Below are 15,200 nucleotides of genomic sequence, written 5' to 3'. Positions count from 1 at the left end.
CATGCTGCATCTCAGCCTGATCATGCACATGCGCACTGCAATTTTAGCGTTCTCGAGGAGGATAGATTCCCCAAGTTACCTTGACATTCTTGATTATCAACGAGGCTGGGGAAGGAAGGCTCACGAGTGCCAGCATTTGAATATGCGTTTCTGCACCACTCAAAGGACTACATGGCCACGTTAGTAGAGCTTATGTGCGTTGCTGCCCATGCACTACAACTGCTAGGGAATCGTATGCACTTGGCGCTTCTCGCTTAGCTTTACTCAGATAGCAAAATCTCGCCTAGACAGCAATTCAAGCTTCACATCACACAACAAGATTTCAGTGCTTGCCCAGCAACAACTTTAGTTCTCTTGAGGAGGATCAATGCCCCATGGCCAGCTCACGATCCTTGAAAGGTAACGAGGCTGTACGGGGATTTTCTTAGCTGAGACTTTCTTAGGCACTGCAATTTTAGCGTCCTCGAGGATGATCGAGACCACGAGGCAGCCAAAGCTCCGTGAACATCAACGGGGCTGTGGAAGGAAAGCACACTGGTTCCGCCGCAGAGCCGTCCTGCACTGCAATTTTAGCGCCCTCGAGAAGGATCAATGCCCCAAGGCGAGCTCACGATTCTTAAAAAGTACCGAGGCTGTAGGAGGATTTCCTTGAGGAGGAGTTCCTTAAGTCACTGCAATTTTAGCGTCCTCGAGGAGGATCAATGCCGCAAGGCAAGCTCACGATTCTTAAAGGTAACGAGGCTGTAGGAGGATTTCCTTGAGGAGGATTTCCATAAGTCACTGCAATTTTAGCGTCCTCGGGCAGGATCGATGAATAGTCACCAGGATGTGTGGCAAGGCACTGCAATTTTAGTGCCTTCGAGGAGGAGGATCGAGACTGCAAGGCAGACAAAGCTCCGTGAACATCAACGAGGCTGTGGAAGGAAAGCACACGAGTTCTGCCTAGTGTACACAGAGCCTTACCTGGAGTGACCAGAGCCTTCTTGTATTGTAATCTTAGCGACCTCGAGAAGGTTGACTGCGCCATCGAGAAGGATTGAGCCCTGCCCTGCAATTTTAGCACCCTTGAAGAGGATCGATACGCCTAGATGGAGTGAACCCAGCATTTCAGCTTATGTCATCGTACATCGAGTAGGTCGTCGTGATATAAATGATGAAAGAGAACACACGCTGACAAAGACAGCACTCGGGCGATGTTTTGAACAGTTTATACTCTAAAACCTAGGCCTAGCTAGAAAACACATCAATAGAACACTCAATGTTGTATACAGAACTGAACAAAACCCTTCCAATCTACAATACTCCATACCCAATGTAAACCCCCCTTTCATCTTCCATCCCCTTTACCTTCCACATCCCAGAAATTACGCTTCACCTCCCTTAGAACGACCCAGTACCCTGCTTCTCATCAATATGGCGATACCTCTCCTTCTCCTTGCGATCCTTGAGCAGCATAGCTGTGGTGAGGATAAGCGCCACGTCAACACCAACGATACCGAATGCTCCCGTGAAGATGGTGTCAAGGAAGGTGTTGGCGAAGCTCACAAAGGGGGTGACGCAGCCGATGTTCGCGGCGGCTGCGAGGGGGTTCGGGCAGGTGGAGTCGGGGACGAAGAATGGTGGGGAGGTGGCGTTGTTGTAGCCGCAGCAGTTGAACTATATCATGTCAGCATTCCCTCTTCTCCCATTCTCCCATTTCCACGTATCTGCTGCGAGAGAGAGGGAAGAAGGGAGGACGCACCCGCTGTTGCAGAAGCGACTGCGTGGTGTTTGGCTGCACATTCCAGATATCCGAGAGGTTCTGGCGGGTCTTGAGCGTATCGAACCAGATCGTGAGACCGATGAGCATCGTGAAGATCGCGCAGACGACGACGAGGTAGCCGTGGAATTTGAGCCAGCCGCGGGTCATTGGCGCGACCATCGCTGGGACGGAGACCAGGAAGGTGAAGAAGACGAGGACGGAGTTCGCGATCGCAGCTACAGACACATATCAGCACCATCCATCCACAATACGGTTTCAGCTACACACCTGTCAACGGGCACACGTTGAGTAATAGATCTGTAGCAACATTCTGAATCGTGGGCGTTTGTGTAAGTTCCGACTTCGTAACCAACGCGAAGATCAACAGCAATCCACCGCAGACGACGAAAAGGAGGTCCATAAGGACGTATGTCGCGAGGATCTTGTCCTGCATTTTGGACGACGGCTGCTATCGTTCTGGACGGGAGGCTCGTTCTCGTTTCTCGGATTCGAAGATCGATGTGCTGGCCTTCCTCCAACAATGACGACCGGCGTCTAATTTAACTCTGCAAAGGCCTCGCTGTAGGCAGGCTCGAACTATAAGGAGTGACGTTGAATGGAAAGAGCAAGCCTGTTCTTGGCAAGAACAAGTGAGAAGTACAGAAGAGAATAGAGGAAACAAAAAGTGAAAGACAGACAGATCGAGAAGCCACAGCGAGAATTGGAACGAAGAGAGGCGGAAACACACGCACTTGCATTGTGAGGGTCTGGCCGTGCCAACTGGGGATGTCGCAGGTTGGGTTGTGGGGATTGGCGCCAGGATGTCGCCATCCTCGACGTTTGGTGTTTTGGAGTTGCTTCACGAGGGCCGCACTCTGAGGCAGAGAATCTCGGCAGGGCTGGCTCGGCACGGACCAATCGCAGGTCTATTTGGATGCTGATTCGTTCAAGGTGACCACATTGGTTCGATTTGGTTGCGCCGCCCGCGAGAACCGTTGTGCTGGTTTGGGGGAGGGATTGGGAGCCAGGATAAAGGACGTCCATGTTTAGACTTTTGGTTAATTTTGATAGGGATTTTCTCATGGGTTGCGTGGAACTGATGATTCGAGGCTTGGTGCAGATGTTTGTCGTGACATGCCTGTAGCAGCTTGAGGTATGAATGGTTCGATTGCAGCCGTGGACTGAGAGATGCATTGAAATGGCCCGCAGTGGGGGAGCATTTAGGCTGCACGTGATAATCACGTATCTAGATGGTTTCTGGATTGTCTTAAAGAAAGCTGAGGTCGAGGGAAGCCATAACCTATTGTCGAGTTGAGGTGGTAGTTTCGACTGACCACACAGTATAAAAAAAAAAGGGAGGAGTGGAACCTTATAATGCACGTGACAAACATCACGTTATGTTTCTGATTTGGGGGAATGTTTGTAACATCTAGGAGTTCCTTTTTGTAGCACAATAAGTGACCCTCTTGGGACAGTTTGGTGCTAGTAGAGTATAAGGAGTAAATCTTTAACAAGGCAATGCAGATGTTGAATGTTCCCAGTCACGTGACAACACCTCTCAAAATGCATCCAACTTGGAAGTTCAGACTAGTTTAAGTGGAGATCTTAGTATACCCCCCACTCCATTACTTGATAAGGGGCATGCAGCCCTGAAGTTTATGCGCAGGAAGAAAGGGAAAGGTACTCATCCTTCCCGTTACATTTGCTCAGCCCCTCTTTTGATTAAACAATAGGGCAGCGACTGATAGGAAGGGAATTCTTGATTATATCCCACGCAACATTTAAGAAAAGCAAAGGGAGTCGGAGAAATTTTCCGTGCCGATAGAGAAATGTGAAGCAGCGCCACCTCCAGACGAGAAAGCCACACGCGAGCAGATGGAATGCTGCCAAGGATGGACTTCTATTCTAATTGCAAGTAGGTTTACAAGATTTAAATGGACCAATTGTTGTATTCACTCTGAACCTGAGAGGAGTATCAGCGTCCGCCCTCATGAAGAGTATGCAGGTACGAGATGAATGTCACTTCGATCGACTCGGCCCTGAATGCACACCTCGAATGAGAATGTGTTTGCCCCTTTCGAAGGATCTCACCACATGAGAGCACAAACAGGTACCAGATACATTCTCGAAAAGACAAGAACGGCGAAAGCGGAGCGGTGGCTGCTTCTCCAAAGGTCGAAGAAGTGAATGATCCTTCGCGTCGGCCACGTTGAGCCGTCGCCGTCTTCGCTAGATAAATTTATGACACAATCAAACTCTCAGGCCTCCTAATATCAACACAAACAACGACAACGACCTGCGATTTCCATTACCAACGACTCCAACCCCGACTCCAACAACGAAATCCACCAAGATTGCCACTACAGTAGCCAATCTCCCATCTTCCCAGCCATCTATTCGCGATCTCCGACCCCGCGATCCCCCGCTCTCACGTGCGCCTCCTCCGCCCCCTCGGCAATTGCCTCCTGCCTTCCTCTGCTCTGCTTACTCACTAGCGCTAGGCCCAGAGGCGCGCCATCCTTAATAAAGGCGACCGAATCCTCTGTCTGAAAACAGAAACTGCCACTTGCCCCGACTTGGATTTTGGCATTGAGAGCGCGTCCAAAGACGAGTCGACAGCACGACACAATCCCTGCGAGCGAGACGACAGCGACATCGACACAAGCACCATTCCGACCCGCTGGATTACACGAGAGGAGAGGAGGATTGCGTTTCCGGATCAACAGTCTCTCAATCAGGTATGTCGACGCGTTTTCTTTGCGCCGTTCTTCCTTCTCCAGCACAGCAGCACAGCACAGCACAGCACAGCACAGCACAGCACCTCCCACATCGCGACGCTCCAGTACGAGCACGAGCACGAGCGCTTGGCCGCCTCCGCAATAGCGCGGCAGCTGCAACCATTGAGTGACCAACCCCTTTGGGGCCGAGTCAACTCAAACAGTCCAACTTGGCGATCTCATGCCAGGTGCAGACTGGAAACTCCCCTCCTCGCAGCCTTCCCCCTTCCCCCTTCCCCTGACAGGGCTTTCGACCCCTCATTCCTCGAAAAAGCTCACCGCAGTCTGAGGCCGAGGGAGGGGGGTGGGGAGGCCCCCTGAGCCGCCCGAGCAAGCGGAACGGCAGAACTCGAAATGAAGTGATGGACAGCGGCCATCACATCGAGTTCTGCAGAGTGCGATCGCGCAGTGCGCCATCGTCGCTGTTTCAATGCAGCCACCACTCTGATCTGTTCCAAGAATAGCGCGTGCAGTTGCACCATCAGATGTTCTCCTTTCCCGGTGCCCAGCACTCTTCGGACAGCAATTAATCAATCCTCGTCCGATGTTCACCGGCGCACGCGGAACAAATACAAACTATTCGCACCAACGCCGTGGCCGCATTCCTCGCTCCAGCCCTCGCGGCCTGGTCCCGCTGTGCGGAGGGAGGGCTCCTGTGCAGCGAGCTGCGAGCGCAGCGTCACACAGGCCCGGTCTTCGGTGCCGCAGACAGGGCCCCCCAAGGAAACACAACGCAGCAAGCGCTGCAGCAGCCCCCAAAACGACCGGATACAGCACCACGCACCAAGCACCACGCACCAAGCACCACACACCCACAGCACAGCACGCCTATCGAAGTCTGCTCCTCGCTGGCCGCGCCGCGTTGCACGGGCTGCAGACTGCAGTGCAGGAGTAGGGAGTACGTACTTGCTCCGAGCTCTAGCTCTGGCGACGCCGCCTAGGGCCGCCTCGACCACTTCGACCGTCGGCCGCTGCCACCCCCCACCCCCCCCAGCCTCCCGCCATCTTTCCTTGCGTTATTCGCCTGTGCTCTCAATCTATTCTTCTTTCTGCCATCCCGCACCCGCACCACAGCCCTTTCACTCACACCTTGCCTGATCAATCATTAATCCCACTGTTTGTTATTCAGGTTCCCCAGCTGCCCAGTTCAGCCCAGCCCAGCACGACACCAGCCCCAGGAACATTTCCCCAAACGGTCGCAACGCCTCCAGCCAATTCGCACCTCCAGTCTCGAACTGTAGGCTGAATTCTCGGCGTCTCCCTCGCGCCAACCTCAATCCAGCTGTTCGCGACCAGGTATCTGCGACAAAAACAGGACAACAGCCTCTCCACCCCCATAAGCAGTAAGGTCATCGGCACGCAACTCAAAAGAGTCATTCTCGTCATACCTTACAGATCTTACCACAATGGCCGACATCACCGACCAACACGACCAAGGATCGCCATCTGCCCTCGACGAGCACACTGCCGGAAACGGCAATGCGGTGGGCGAGTCTCGCGGCATCAAACGTCAACGGCCCTCGACCGCCGACGACGATGACGATGACGACGATAAGCCCGGACGCGAGCGAAGAAAGATTGAGATCAAGTTCATCACCGACAAGTCGCGCCGTCACATCACATTCTCCAAGCGGAAGGCTGGTATCATGAAGAAGGTCAGTATCAATTGCTTCATCTACGCGACTGCGCGACATCACGCTGTCGCGCCAATCCCTGTTTTCTGTTTCACGAAACCCGTACTGATACCCCTTCATAGGCATACGAATTGTCTGTACTCACCGGCACCCAAGTTCTCCTGCTCGTTGTCTCCGAGACTGGTCTGGTCTATACTTTCACAACACCCAAGCTTCAACCTCTTGTCACCAAGGCTGAAGGAAAGAACCTGATCCAGGTATGTCGCTATCGCCAATTGATTCAATAAACATTTACTGATTGTACTAGGCCTGCTTGAATGCTCCAGAACCCGCAGGCAATGGCGAGAACGGCGTCGACGACTCGAACGCGGTCGACTCACCTGAAGAACCTACCCCGCAACACCTTCCACAGCAACAAAACCGTGCAAACATCCCACCGCAAGCGAACATGCACCCAGGGTACATGCCTCAAACCCTCCAGGAACAACAAGCCCTGGCATACCAAAATTACGTTGCTCAACAGCAAAGAAGCGGTGGTTACATGCCACCTCAGGCTGGTATCCCTCAACAACACTCGCATCAAGCATAAACCCAACCTTTCGCCGGTGGATCCTAGTATACGAGCGGGGACCGAGCTACTCTTTACACTGATACCCGACACACTAATCTGCGCGTAACAACGTTCGTGTCTTGCGGGTCTCGGGAACTCCTCACGTTACTTGCTTGTCATATTGGTGTTTGGTGTCTTCATATGGGTTTTCTTTTCCACCTTGACTTCCATGCACAGAGCTCTCTCCCGTTTTCTCTCTACAAAAATCGCAAACTACATTACGCAAATAATGAGATAATTTCTCTCACTGGCTCGTACGTCTCGGATCTCTCAAGAAAAGGAGACTCTTTTTGGACGGGGTATCATGGAGGGAGTTGGTCGAGGAACGGGGAGGAAGGGAACTGGGTCGGAGGGAGAGCTGCATATCATCGTCAGCATGTCTCTTCTCTTCTTTCTCTCTCCGGCTGGCTGCATATTCGCGGATATCGATCGGATCGGGTCTGATCGACTACTGCATTTGTGATGGGCAGTTTCCTCTTTGCTCGGGACTTGGCCTTGACTTGATTGCTCTTTGTGAACGGCGGGATGGGGTTCCAGGCTCTTCAGATGTATAGTACAGAACACAGTCTCTTTTCGGTTTCGCCGGTGCGCATGGCGAAGCGGGATTTGCTGATCAACCGGTGATATTATCAATAAGACAAGATCTTTGATTTTGCCATTTTTTCTTTTCGTCCGAATTGTGACTTTCATCTCATTGTGTTTTTGAATATCTGGCCCAGATATATTTTCGTTTGTCCCAAAACTATCTTGGGACATTCACGAAATTGGGAGGTGCAAAAGTTCTCATGAAATGACGTCTGGACAAAGTTTTGTTTGCTCGCACAGGACGGGTCGGCAAGGTACAGGCGGACAGACGGAAGAACGGATGGGACGGGACTGGTTGGACAAACAACGAGACGAAGAGAAGAGAACAGTACATGTCACATCTCCTGGCTACCGCGGGGAAGGGAACTGAGGCTGGGGAACAGAGTAGAGCGGATGCAGCATGTCGTGTATCTGTGCACCCAATCTGGGCGGGTTGGCAAAGCCTTGCATGCATGCACGATCTTTGAGTTTTTTTTTTTGTAATGGGAGGAGGGGGGATTTTGTGGGGGTGGGGGTGTTGTTTGTTGTACAAGAGGGAGGGAGGGTATGGGTTGTGCTTGAGCTTTTTCCAAGAAAACGGAGTTTGGGTGTTGGGAGGTGGGAGGTGCGGTTGTAGCGAGGTTGAAAGGGAAAGGATGGTTGGGTTTGGGGTTGGGGGTTGAAGATATTCGCAAAGTGCTGCAGAAGAAGTGTTCACGTGATATACTTACTGTATAGTACATTGGGCTTTACTTAGGCGTGGAACTGAATGTCCCAACCGAGCTGGCTACAACACTTGACGGGACGTTGAATCTGGGTTGTAAATTAAACGTTGGTTTCCTTTCCCTGGCGTGACGGTGTGGAATGGATGGATCCCAGTGCCGTTCCTCGCTTTCGTCTGAAGTTATAAACACCAGGGAGACTAAAACAGCGAATTTTTCTTACATTTTGGATGGAAAGGGCTGGAGGTTTCGTCTGAGTAAGGAGTGTTATGTGATCTTTATCTGAGTAGGAAGGAAAGGGATCGGAGTTTGTATCACATACTTTTTGACCTCGTGACTTGAGGGCGGAGGTGATGAATATCAAAACAGAACAAAAATTTGGAGCTTGTTTGCCCACGTTTTGCCACCAAGGTGGAGGTCCTTTGAGGAGAAACGAAACGAAGAAGAGAATAAAGTTGGGATCAGGAAGTTGGCGTGGGACAGTGGGAAAGGGTGTCCTCTTGTGCTGACTTCTATACAATCCAGAAACAAGCTCTTCCGTATATGCTACCCTATCCTGTCCTGTCCTGTTCTGAGCCAGGATCATAGATCGCACACTCACCCCTTTCCTCACCCAATCCGTACAATGACAGTTCAACGGGAATCCCAACTCCTCTTCGCCTTGCAATTGAAATCTAGCGCCAGTCCTCATGAACCCAGAATGCAGTTTAGCTCTCCCATCTCATCCAGATGTATCTATACACAACCCACTCATATCGTACCGCTTGGCCCAGCATCCCCTTCACCCCCCGGATCAGGCCCCTTCCCCCTTTTATCCCTCCACCACCTCATTTTCCAGAAGCCGCCCAGCGCATCCTGCGTCTGCGTACTGCGGCGTTTAGATCCTCTTGGCGAAGGACGAGGGATGAAGCCCGGAAAGCCAGTTGAGCGTCGTCGCTTTCTTCGTGCGTTCAGGCTTAAACTGGTGCTGGAGCGGAGGAGGGAGGTTGATTCATCTGGTTCTGCGCCGTCTCCTACAGCTGGGGGAGGGAGAGTAGTTGAGACACGACGCAGCGGTCGTGGTGAAGGAGTTACTGATTTTGTGTCTGAGTCTTCGAGCTCGCCCCAGATCTCGTCGGCCTCTGTCAGACGGACGGTCTTTCGTAGAGGACGCGTGGCTCCAAGCACGGTGTCGATTTTGGTGGTGGGTATCATGGGCTCGCCGTTCAGGAGGGCTTGGTTTTCGGAGATTATGGCGGCTTCTTCGTCGGCGTTGAAGGAGTCGGAGTATTCTTCATTGTCTGTGTCTTCCACGAACCCCAAACCAGGGGCGAGTGCGGACTGTGCGACTGCTGGTTGAGTTTGATCGTCTGAAAGGCGCCAGGAGAGGGCCAGGACACCAGAGAGGAGGATCACGGTCCCGAGGGCGATGAGACAGGCGTGTAGGACGCTCAGTCGGTCCGTTTGCTTGAAGTAGATGAGGCCGTCGAGTATGGCTATTATGTTGTAGATGCAGAAGACGAGGGGGTAGAGGACGCTCGTAGAGACCAGCTTGAGGCCCCGATGGAGGTAGTAGAGTTGTGTGAGCGCGAGGAAGACGAGCCCTAGTAGAATGGCCCAAGATTGCCATCTGTTGAACTGGTTGATTCTGTCCACGATTGTGCGAACCAGTAATTCCACCGCTGACTTCGCCACGAGTAACGAATGGGCAGACAGGATCCCACTTATACTGCCGTATGCCAATCCTCTGAACAGCCGTATCCGCGGACTTGAAGATATGCTTATGTTCGACAGGAATCCCGCAAGCACTATGATTCCTATAACCAAGATGGCTTGCAGAACCATCCACACCACAAAGGACCTCCTCCCTAATAATAATAACAGCTGGTCCAGACTATGCGCCGGTTCCGGTATTGCGCCGAAGATAGCAATCAGCACCGCACCGCTCGATACCAGCATCGTTCCTCCCAAAGACCAGCGAGTGAAAGGTTCCCCTAAAATCAAGGTGGCACATATCGAGTTGAAGACCAGGCCTGACGCTTGCAGCGTCGACAGCACTGGTAATGGCAGAGTTGTTATCTGGATCGTGCTCCCCACCAGGTTCGAAATAATGAACATCCCCATGCCCAGCTGCCATCGCCGCCGTCTGTAAGGAGGTCGTCGCGGTTCATATTGGTCTTTCTCGTCCTCCAGAAGGTGGGACTTCCGTTGTAGGGTCAGACCGAGACTCTGGATACTCGTAGATAGTAGGCCGACTAGAATTCCTATCTGTAGGTGGCAGAAGTGTCAATGAGTGAGGCTGGAGAGGGAGTGGAGGGAGAGACGTACAGCTACACTTCCTCCTGGCGACAGGTCGCCAAGGTTTCCCATCACGCAGTGACAGTGTCGCAAGGCTTCATTTGGTTAAGATTGGTATCACGACCCGCTAGAAAAGTGCGTTGTGAGGAGAATTGCAGAGAAAAGGGCGGCGTCTGGTGAGAGCTGAGAGTATGTGGTTCGAGAACCGCGGTCAAGGCCGAATGACCTGCATCTAACCAGCAGGTCTCGCTTGCTGGACAAGGCTGTTCCACGGTCAAGGGAGATTAACGATTCCAGCATGGAATTTGGCTATCATTTCAAGGATGACGAGAAGAACATGGCAATTGCACTGTCACAAATTTCAAGCTGTGGAACAGTTAATTGACTTCATGTACAAGGACTGTACAATCACAATTCATAACCCAGATCATGTGACGCGCTAGCCTCTTTTAATAGCTACCCTGCCTGCCGCTTCTTATCGTAGCTCAAGCTCTCCTCAACCTCACAGCTCCTGTCCACCGGCTCCCAGCTTCACCCCCTCAAACCACCGCGATGTCTCAATCCCACGCCTTGTCCGACGACCAGGTACTCCTGTCCCCTCCCCCTCTCGCCCTCCAATTGCCCTTTCTAACAAGCTGTGCCAGGTCGGGCAAGAGCTCAAGAAAATGACGGCCTTCATCAAGCAAGAAGCCATGGAAAAGGCACGCGAGATAGAAATCAAAGCCGACGAAGAATTCAGCATCGAGAAGTCGAAGCTGGTGCGCCAAGAAACGCAGTCCATCGACACGACCTATGAGAAGAAGTTCAAGCAAGCACAGATGTCCCAGCAAATCACTCGCTCGACCGTTGCGAACAAGACTCGGCTCAAGGTCCTCTCCGCTCGGCAGGAACTGCTGGATGGGATTTTCGAGGATGCGGAGAAGAAGTTGGGCGCGGCGACGAAGGATAAGGCCAAGTATCAGGCGATCTTGAAGAATTTGATGTTGGAGGGTTTTTATGCGTTGAATGAGGGGAAGGTGTTGGTTAGGGGCCGGAAGGCGGATTATGAGGTGTTGAGGAAGGCGATTGCGGATGCGTGTAAGGAGTACAAAGAGAAGGTTGGGAAGAATATTCAGGTGGAGATTGATGAGGCGAATCCGCAGCCTGAGGGAAGGTGAGTTTACATGAGCTTATGGGTATTTGGTAAGAGGCTAATGGCTCTGCAGTCCTGGTGGCCTTTCGATTGTTGGCGGCGGTGGAAAGATTGATATCAACAATACGTTCGAGGAGCGTCTTAAGCTGTTGCAGGATGCCGCCTTACCCTCGATACGGACTACGTTGTTTGGCAAGAACGAGAACAGAAAGTTTTACGACTAGTGGGCCAATGGCTTTTGCGTTGACGAGGCATTCAATATGGATGAGGAGGGGACCGGAAATGGCTGAGTGCATGAATTTGCTATGCATTACTTTTGGGGTTTCGGTGGAGCTTGTAGAAAGTGTATGATACTCTGAAACCACCATGGCTTTGGAGCCTCCGATCGATTGCTCCTATTTCTCATAACCATGGGATGCAAACTCCCCGCTGATTACTTTAGATTCTGAGTGTTGCTTCCGCTCCCAATCTTATTCGTTCTGGAAACGAAACTGTCCATACCCTTCTTCTCCGACTCGAGATTCTCCACAGGCTTCTCCTTTTCAAACCACGTTTGCTTGGGTTTAGGTTTGGGTTTGCTTCGCAGCGTATCGGAAACTCTCTGGCTGACCAACTCCAAAACCTCTTTGGCCTCAATTCTTGAGATAAAAGCGGCTCCCGGATTGCCAATTGATCTCATAATATCCTTGATAGTTGCACCGAAATCTTCAATGTTCTCATCGAACTTCTTCTCAACTGCTGGGTCAGACAGATCGAGATTCATTGAGCGTCCGTCGTCGACGGCAATATCGAGGAGTAATATGAGAGCCGTAAGCTCCCGGTAGTCAGTCTGAGGATTTGTGTGGAAGTCAGGATCATCAAGACGTCTGATGAAAGCATCCAGATCCATTTCAAAGTGTGAGTGATCTTTCGAATATGAAATGTTGTCAAAGTAGAAGCACATGGCCAGCCTTCTTCTCAGGTCATGAGTGCGGGGAGTAATTGAAGATATGCTGTCCACGATCTTAAGACGAAGAGTCGGCTGCTCAATGCACTCAAATAACGGTTTGCAGACCTCTTGACACTTTATCCTGTTAGTTGTTTACTGACAAGAGGGAAGCAGGTTCATACAAATGTTTTCCAATCCTCATCGGGGGTATGCTTGCATAAGCGACTAACCGTGCCTTGGACCGAATCAAGCAGGTCGACGTTTTCGTAAACCACCTGATCCACACTCATCCGCAGAAGTGTACACATGATACTCGCTCTACTTTTTTGTTGGAGTGACCTTGATATTTGGCCAAAGAAATTGATGATTGAGAGCAGCTTTGCCCAATCTCTATTAGAATACGGGTCAGACAGCTTTGAAACCAGGACAATCTTCTGGGCAATCTCTGTGCCAGCGGAGCTTCCCCCAAGACGCTGAAATACTTTTCTGACCAAGTCCGGACTTAGCAATCGCTGGATCTGTTCTGTGCTTTCCCTCATGGTACCCATGTAAGAGGTCCGAAGTGGATCACTTGTTTCCAAGCACGCCTCATCCAACATCCAGAGAAAAAGCTCGTCTGGTAACTTCATACCAAGTGAGACCAAATTTTCGGCAAAGCCAGAGACGAAAGTCTGGTATCTTATCTTGGGATCTACCAGCTCTCTCTTCCAGTTTTTTGGGACAGCTTTGGTTGGGAAAGGCGTTCGTTGAGGCTTAGGTGTGTTGGATTTCGTATCGAAGAAATACCAACGCTTCTCCGTCGCGGTCGCTTCTGTTCGCATGATGGCTCGGGTAACTTTGTAAGCCTCCAGATCCTCTCTGCCAGCTACCACCGATCCCAGCAATGCACCGTGAGGGAATTTCGCCAGCTCTGTAGTATGGTCAGACATGGCTGTATCCTCATCCTCGTCCTTCGAAGCCATCATTGCCTTGACTCGTTTCGAACTTGCTTCAATAGCCTCGTGGTCCTCCGCGCGACTGACTAAAGACTTCAAATCGAATTTATATTTTGGCAATACTGGTAGGGGCGAGATGTGAAAGTTAACAGTGCTTGCTGGATGCTTTGGTGGCGTGGAAGGCGTGATCCTATTCATCACTTGCTTTGCCCGGACTTCAGAGCTCTTGGCTGCAAGTAATGCCGAGAGATCTTCCAGTGAGCTATCTGAATCCTCATCTTCATCATCCGAATTTTGTATCACTCGGTCAGATGAGGTATTGCTCGATACCGAGCGGAATGGAACATTTCCTTTTTGCGGTGGTAACACGAGGCTCGGTGATTGTGTGCTAGCTTGCGGTGAGGGGTCACTTGTTGAGGATCCAGACAGAGTACTCGACGATGGTTCACTGGCTGGTGGTGGAGACCCAGGACCAAGCAATTTACCGCTAGTAGATGGAGGAGATAGACTGGAGGTATATCCTCCTTGATTGGGAGCATTAGGTTTTACCGAAGACTTTGGCGGATCGGGATCAGCTGACACGGAGGACTTTGCTTGACCCATAGCCAACGGACTTATTGCGGGTCTCGATGCAATTGAAGGTTTGGTGGTCGGTCGTGAAGGCGCTGCCTTCGACGAAGGCTGTGAAGAAGACACTGGCAAGTTCGCGGGCTTCGGAGCGGGCTGCGAAGGTTTGAAGAAGTCACGTATGGACTTGTTTCCCGGCGGCATGATTCACTACGGGTAGGAACTAGCCTTGTACAAATGAAAGGTTCGCGGTCAAGTGAATCTGTCGTCGCATCTCAAAGGATGGCGAGGCTAGATGAGGCTCCTGATAGATGAAGTCAGGACGCGATTGCCTCGCGTCTTTACGCGCATAGCTCCACGTGACTCAGCCCACTTGTGTTACCACCCAGATTTTCATCCGTCATGTTTCCATCAGGGTGGAAATGGGCATCATTGGAGCATTGTTCCGTACTCAGAGGATAGAACCCGGTGGGTTTCACCCTATAGCCTCAAGTCATTGAATAGTGTGCCGTCATGATGCAAAGCTGTTGGCGCTTTGAGCTCTTAGGAGCTCCCCTTTGTTTGACAGGCGTTTGGGCTTTTCGGCGTTTTGACATCATGATGTGCATGGTTCCCCATCTGAGTCTTGAGCGCACGTCGAGAAAAGGTCTCCCGGAACGGGTGGAGTAAAGTCATTTCTCAAGTGAATAATTATTGCCGGCTCATAGCAGCGGCCTCTATTTCGGACGCCGAGATAATAAAAGGAGGGTCCAGAGGAGGCTCTCGGAGGATTGCTGCATCCGCTCTCCGTAGTGCGAGCGCGGGCTCGGCTTTAAGGGGAAGAGCAGACGAGAGGCGACGTTGTGAAATGAGGCCCTCGCGTTCCGGATGCAAAAGGGTGGGTGCTGGGTGGAGGCACTGGAGGGGCCGGGTTTTGGGACGGACTACGAATTCTTAATTTTGATGTGAGTACTGATCCCCCGCAGGGAGTCCTGGCCTGCTGCAGTGCTGGGAGCATCGGTTTCTGAATCTGCGTCCTTGAGGCCGACCAAGCGACCAGGCGACGTGGAACACCTTCGAAGGATCTCACGTTCTCACTACAGTATGTCACTCAGGAGAAGGAGGTGGAAGTGAAAGTGTACTGTACAGTCTGCATCGTCTGCACAGTCTGTACTGTACTCCGTATCCTCGAGCCGGGCCAGCCCTGCACGCCCCACGCCCTGCCATCGCGTTGAATGCCCAGCCCAGTGCCTCCCCAAATAAATGCCGGCGCTCGACTCGCTGATAGGCTTCGCACGATCTCCCACAATCCGCTTGTCATCTCAAGCCACTCA

General features: G+C 51.7%; 9 protein-coding genes across 9 annotated transcripts; 3 read left to right on the top strand and 6 right to left on the bottom strand.

The window, feature by feature from the left end:
- Positions 1–1,380: 1,380 nt before the first annotated feature.
- K444DRAFT_539165 (tetraspanin) lies at positions 1,381–2,195 on the bottom strand (the record flags this gene model as incomplete). Its single annotated transcript, XM_024875600.1, has 3 exons — positions 1,381–1,656; positions 1,742–1,977; positions 2,030–2,195. The coding sequence occupies 3 exons, from the start codon at positions 2,193–2,195 to the stop codon at positions 1,381–1,383; spliced, it is 678 nt and encodes a 225-aa protein (XP_024731623.1).
- K444DRAFT_111858 (uncharacterized protein) lies at positions 2,020–3,147 on the bottom strand. Its single transcript, XM_024870331.1, has one exon. The coding sequence runs from the start codon at positions 2,933–2,935 to the stop codon at positions 2,339–2,341; it is 597 nt and encodes a 198-aa protein (XP_024731622.1). The 5' UTR covers positions 2,936–3,147; the 3' UTR covers positions 2,020–2,338.
- K444DRAFT_634416 (uncharacterized protein) lies at positions 3,139–4,839 on the top strand (the record flags this gene model as incomplete). Its single annotated transcript, XM_024883741.1, has 5 exons — positions 3,139–3,159; positions 3,283–3,421; positions 3,661–3,746; positions 4,243–4,479; positions 4,522–4,839. 5 exons carry the CDS (start codon positions 3,139–3,141, stop codon positions 4,837–4,839), a joined length of 801 nt encoding a protein of 266 aa, XP_024731621.1.
- A 1,085-nt stretch (positions 4,840–5,924) lies between these two features.
- Positions 5,925–6,741, top strand: K444DRAFT_634415 (SRF-TF-domain-containing protein; the record flags this gene model as incomplete). Its single annotated transcript, XM_024883740.1, has 3 exons — positions 5,925–6,173; positions 6,275–6,409; positions 6,460–6,741. 3 exons carry the CDS (start codon positions 5,925–5,927, stop codon positions 6,739–6,741), a joined length of 666 nt encoding a protein of 221 aa, XP_024731620.1.
- Positions 6,742–6,882: 141 nt separating this feature from the next.
- On the bottom strand, positions 6,883–7,600 carry K444DRAFT_111739 (uncharacterized protein). The gene has a single exon (XM_024870329.1). The coding sequence runs from the start codon at positions 7,516–7,518 to the stop codon at positions 7,033–7,035; it is 486 nt and encodes a 161-aa protein (XP_024731619.1). The 5' UTR covers positions 7,519–7,600; the 3' UTR covers positions 6,883–7,032.
- Positions 7,601–8,235, bottom strand: K444DRAFT_111730 (uncharacterized protein). Its single transcript, XM_024870328.1, has one exon. It carries the CDS (start codon positions 8,067–8,069, stop codon positions 7,683–7,685), a length of 387 nt encoding a protein of 128 aa, XP_024731618.1. The 5' UTR covers positions 8,070–8,235; the 3' UTR covers positions 7,601–7,682.
- Positions 8,236–8,435: 200 nt separating this feature from the next.
- On the bottom strand, positions 8,436–10,513 carry K444DRAFT_597776 (uncharacterized protein). Its single transcript, XM_024878502.1, has 2 exons — positions 10,356–10,513; positions 8,436–10,295 (listed from the first exon to the last, which is right to left on the bottom strand). The coding sequence occupies exons 1-2, from the start codon at positions 10,395–10,397 to the stop codon at positions 8,799–8,801; spliced, it is 1,539 nt and encodes a 512-aa protein (XP_024731617.1). The 5' UTR covers positions 10,398–10,513; the 3' UTR covers positions 8,436–8,798.
- Positions 10,514–10,877: 364 nt separating this feature from the next.
- K444DRAFT_634413 (vacuolar ATP synthase subunit E) lies at positions 10,878–11,681 on the top strand (the record flags this gene model as incomplete). Its single annotated transcript, XM_024883739.1, has 3 exons — positions 10,878–10,910; positions 10,970–11,478; positions 11,531–11,681. The coding sequence occupies 3 exons, from the start codon at positions 10,878–10,880 to the stop codon at positions 11,679–11,681; spliced, it is 693 nt and encodes a 230-aa protein (XP_024731616.1).
- A 209-nt stretch (positions 11,682–11,890) lies between these two features.
- On the bottom strand, positions 11,891–13,923 carry K444DRAFT_539565 (uncharacterized protein; the record flags this gene model as incomplete). Its single annotated transcript, XM_024875639.1, has 2 exons — positions 11,891–12,520; positions 12,568–13,923. 2 exons carry the CDS (start codon positions 13,921–13,923, stop codon positions 11,891–11,893), a joined length of 1,986 nt encoding a protein of 661 aa, XP_024731615.1.
- Between the last annotated feature and the right edge of the window lie 1,277 nt (positions 13,924–15,200).

This window comes from Hyaloscypha bicolor (assembly GCF_002865645.1).
Source record: "Hyaloscypha bicolor E unplaced genomic scaffold K444scaffold_129, whole genome shotgun sequence".
NCBI classification, from domain to species: Eukaryota; Fungi; Ascomycota; class Leotiomycetes; order Helotiales; family Hyaloscyphaceae; genus Hyaloscypha; species Hyaloscypha bicolor.
This window is presented reverse-complemented; position numbering and strand designations above follow the sequence as displayed.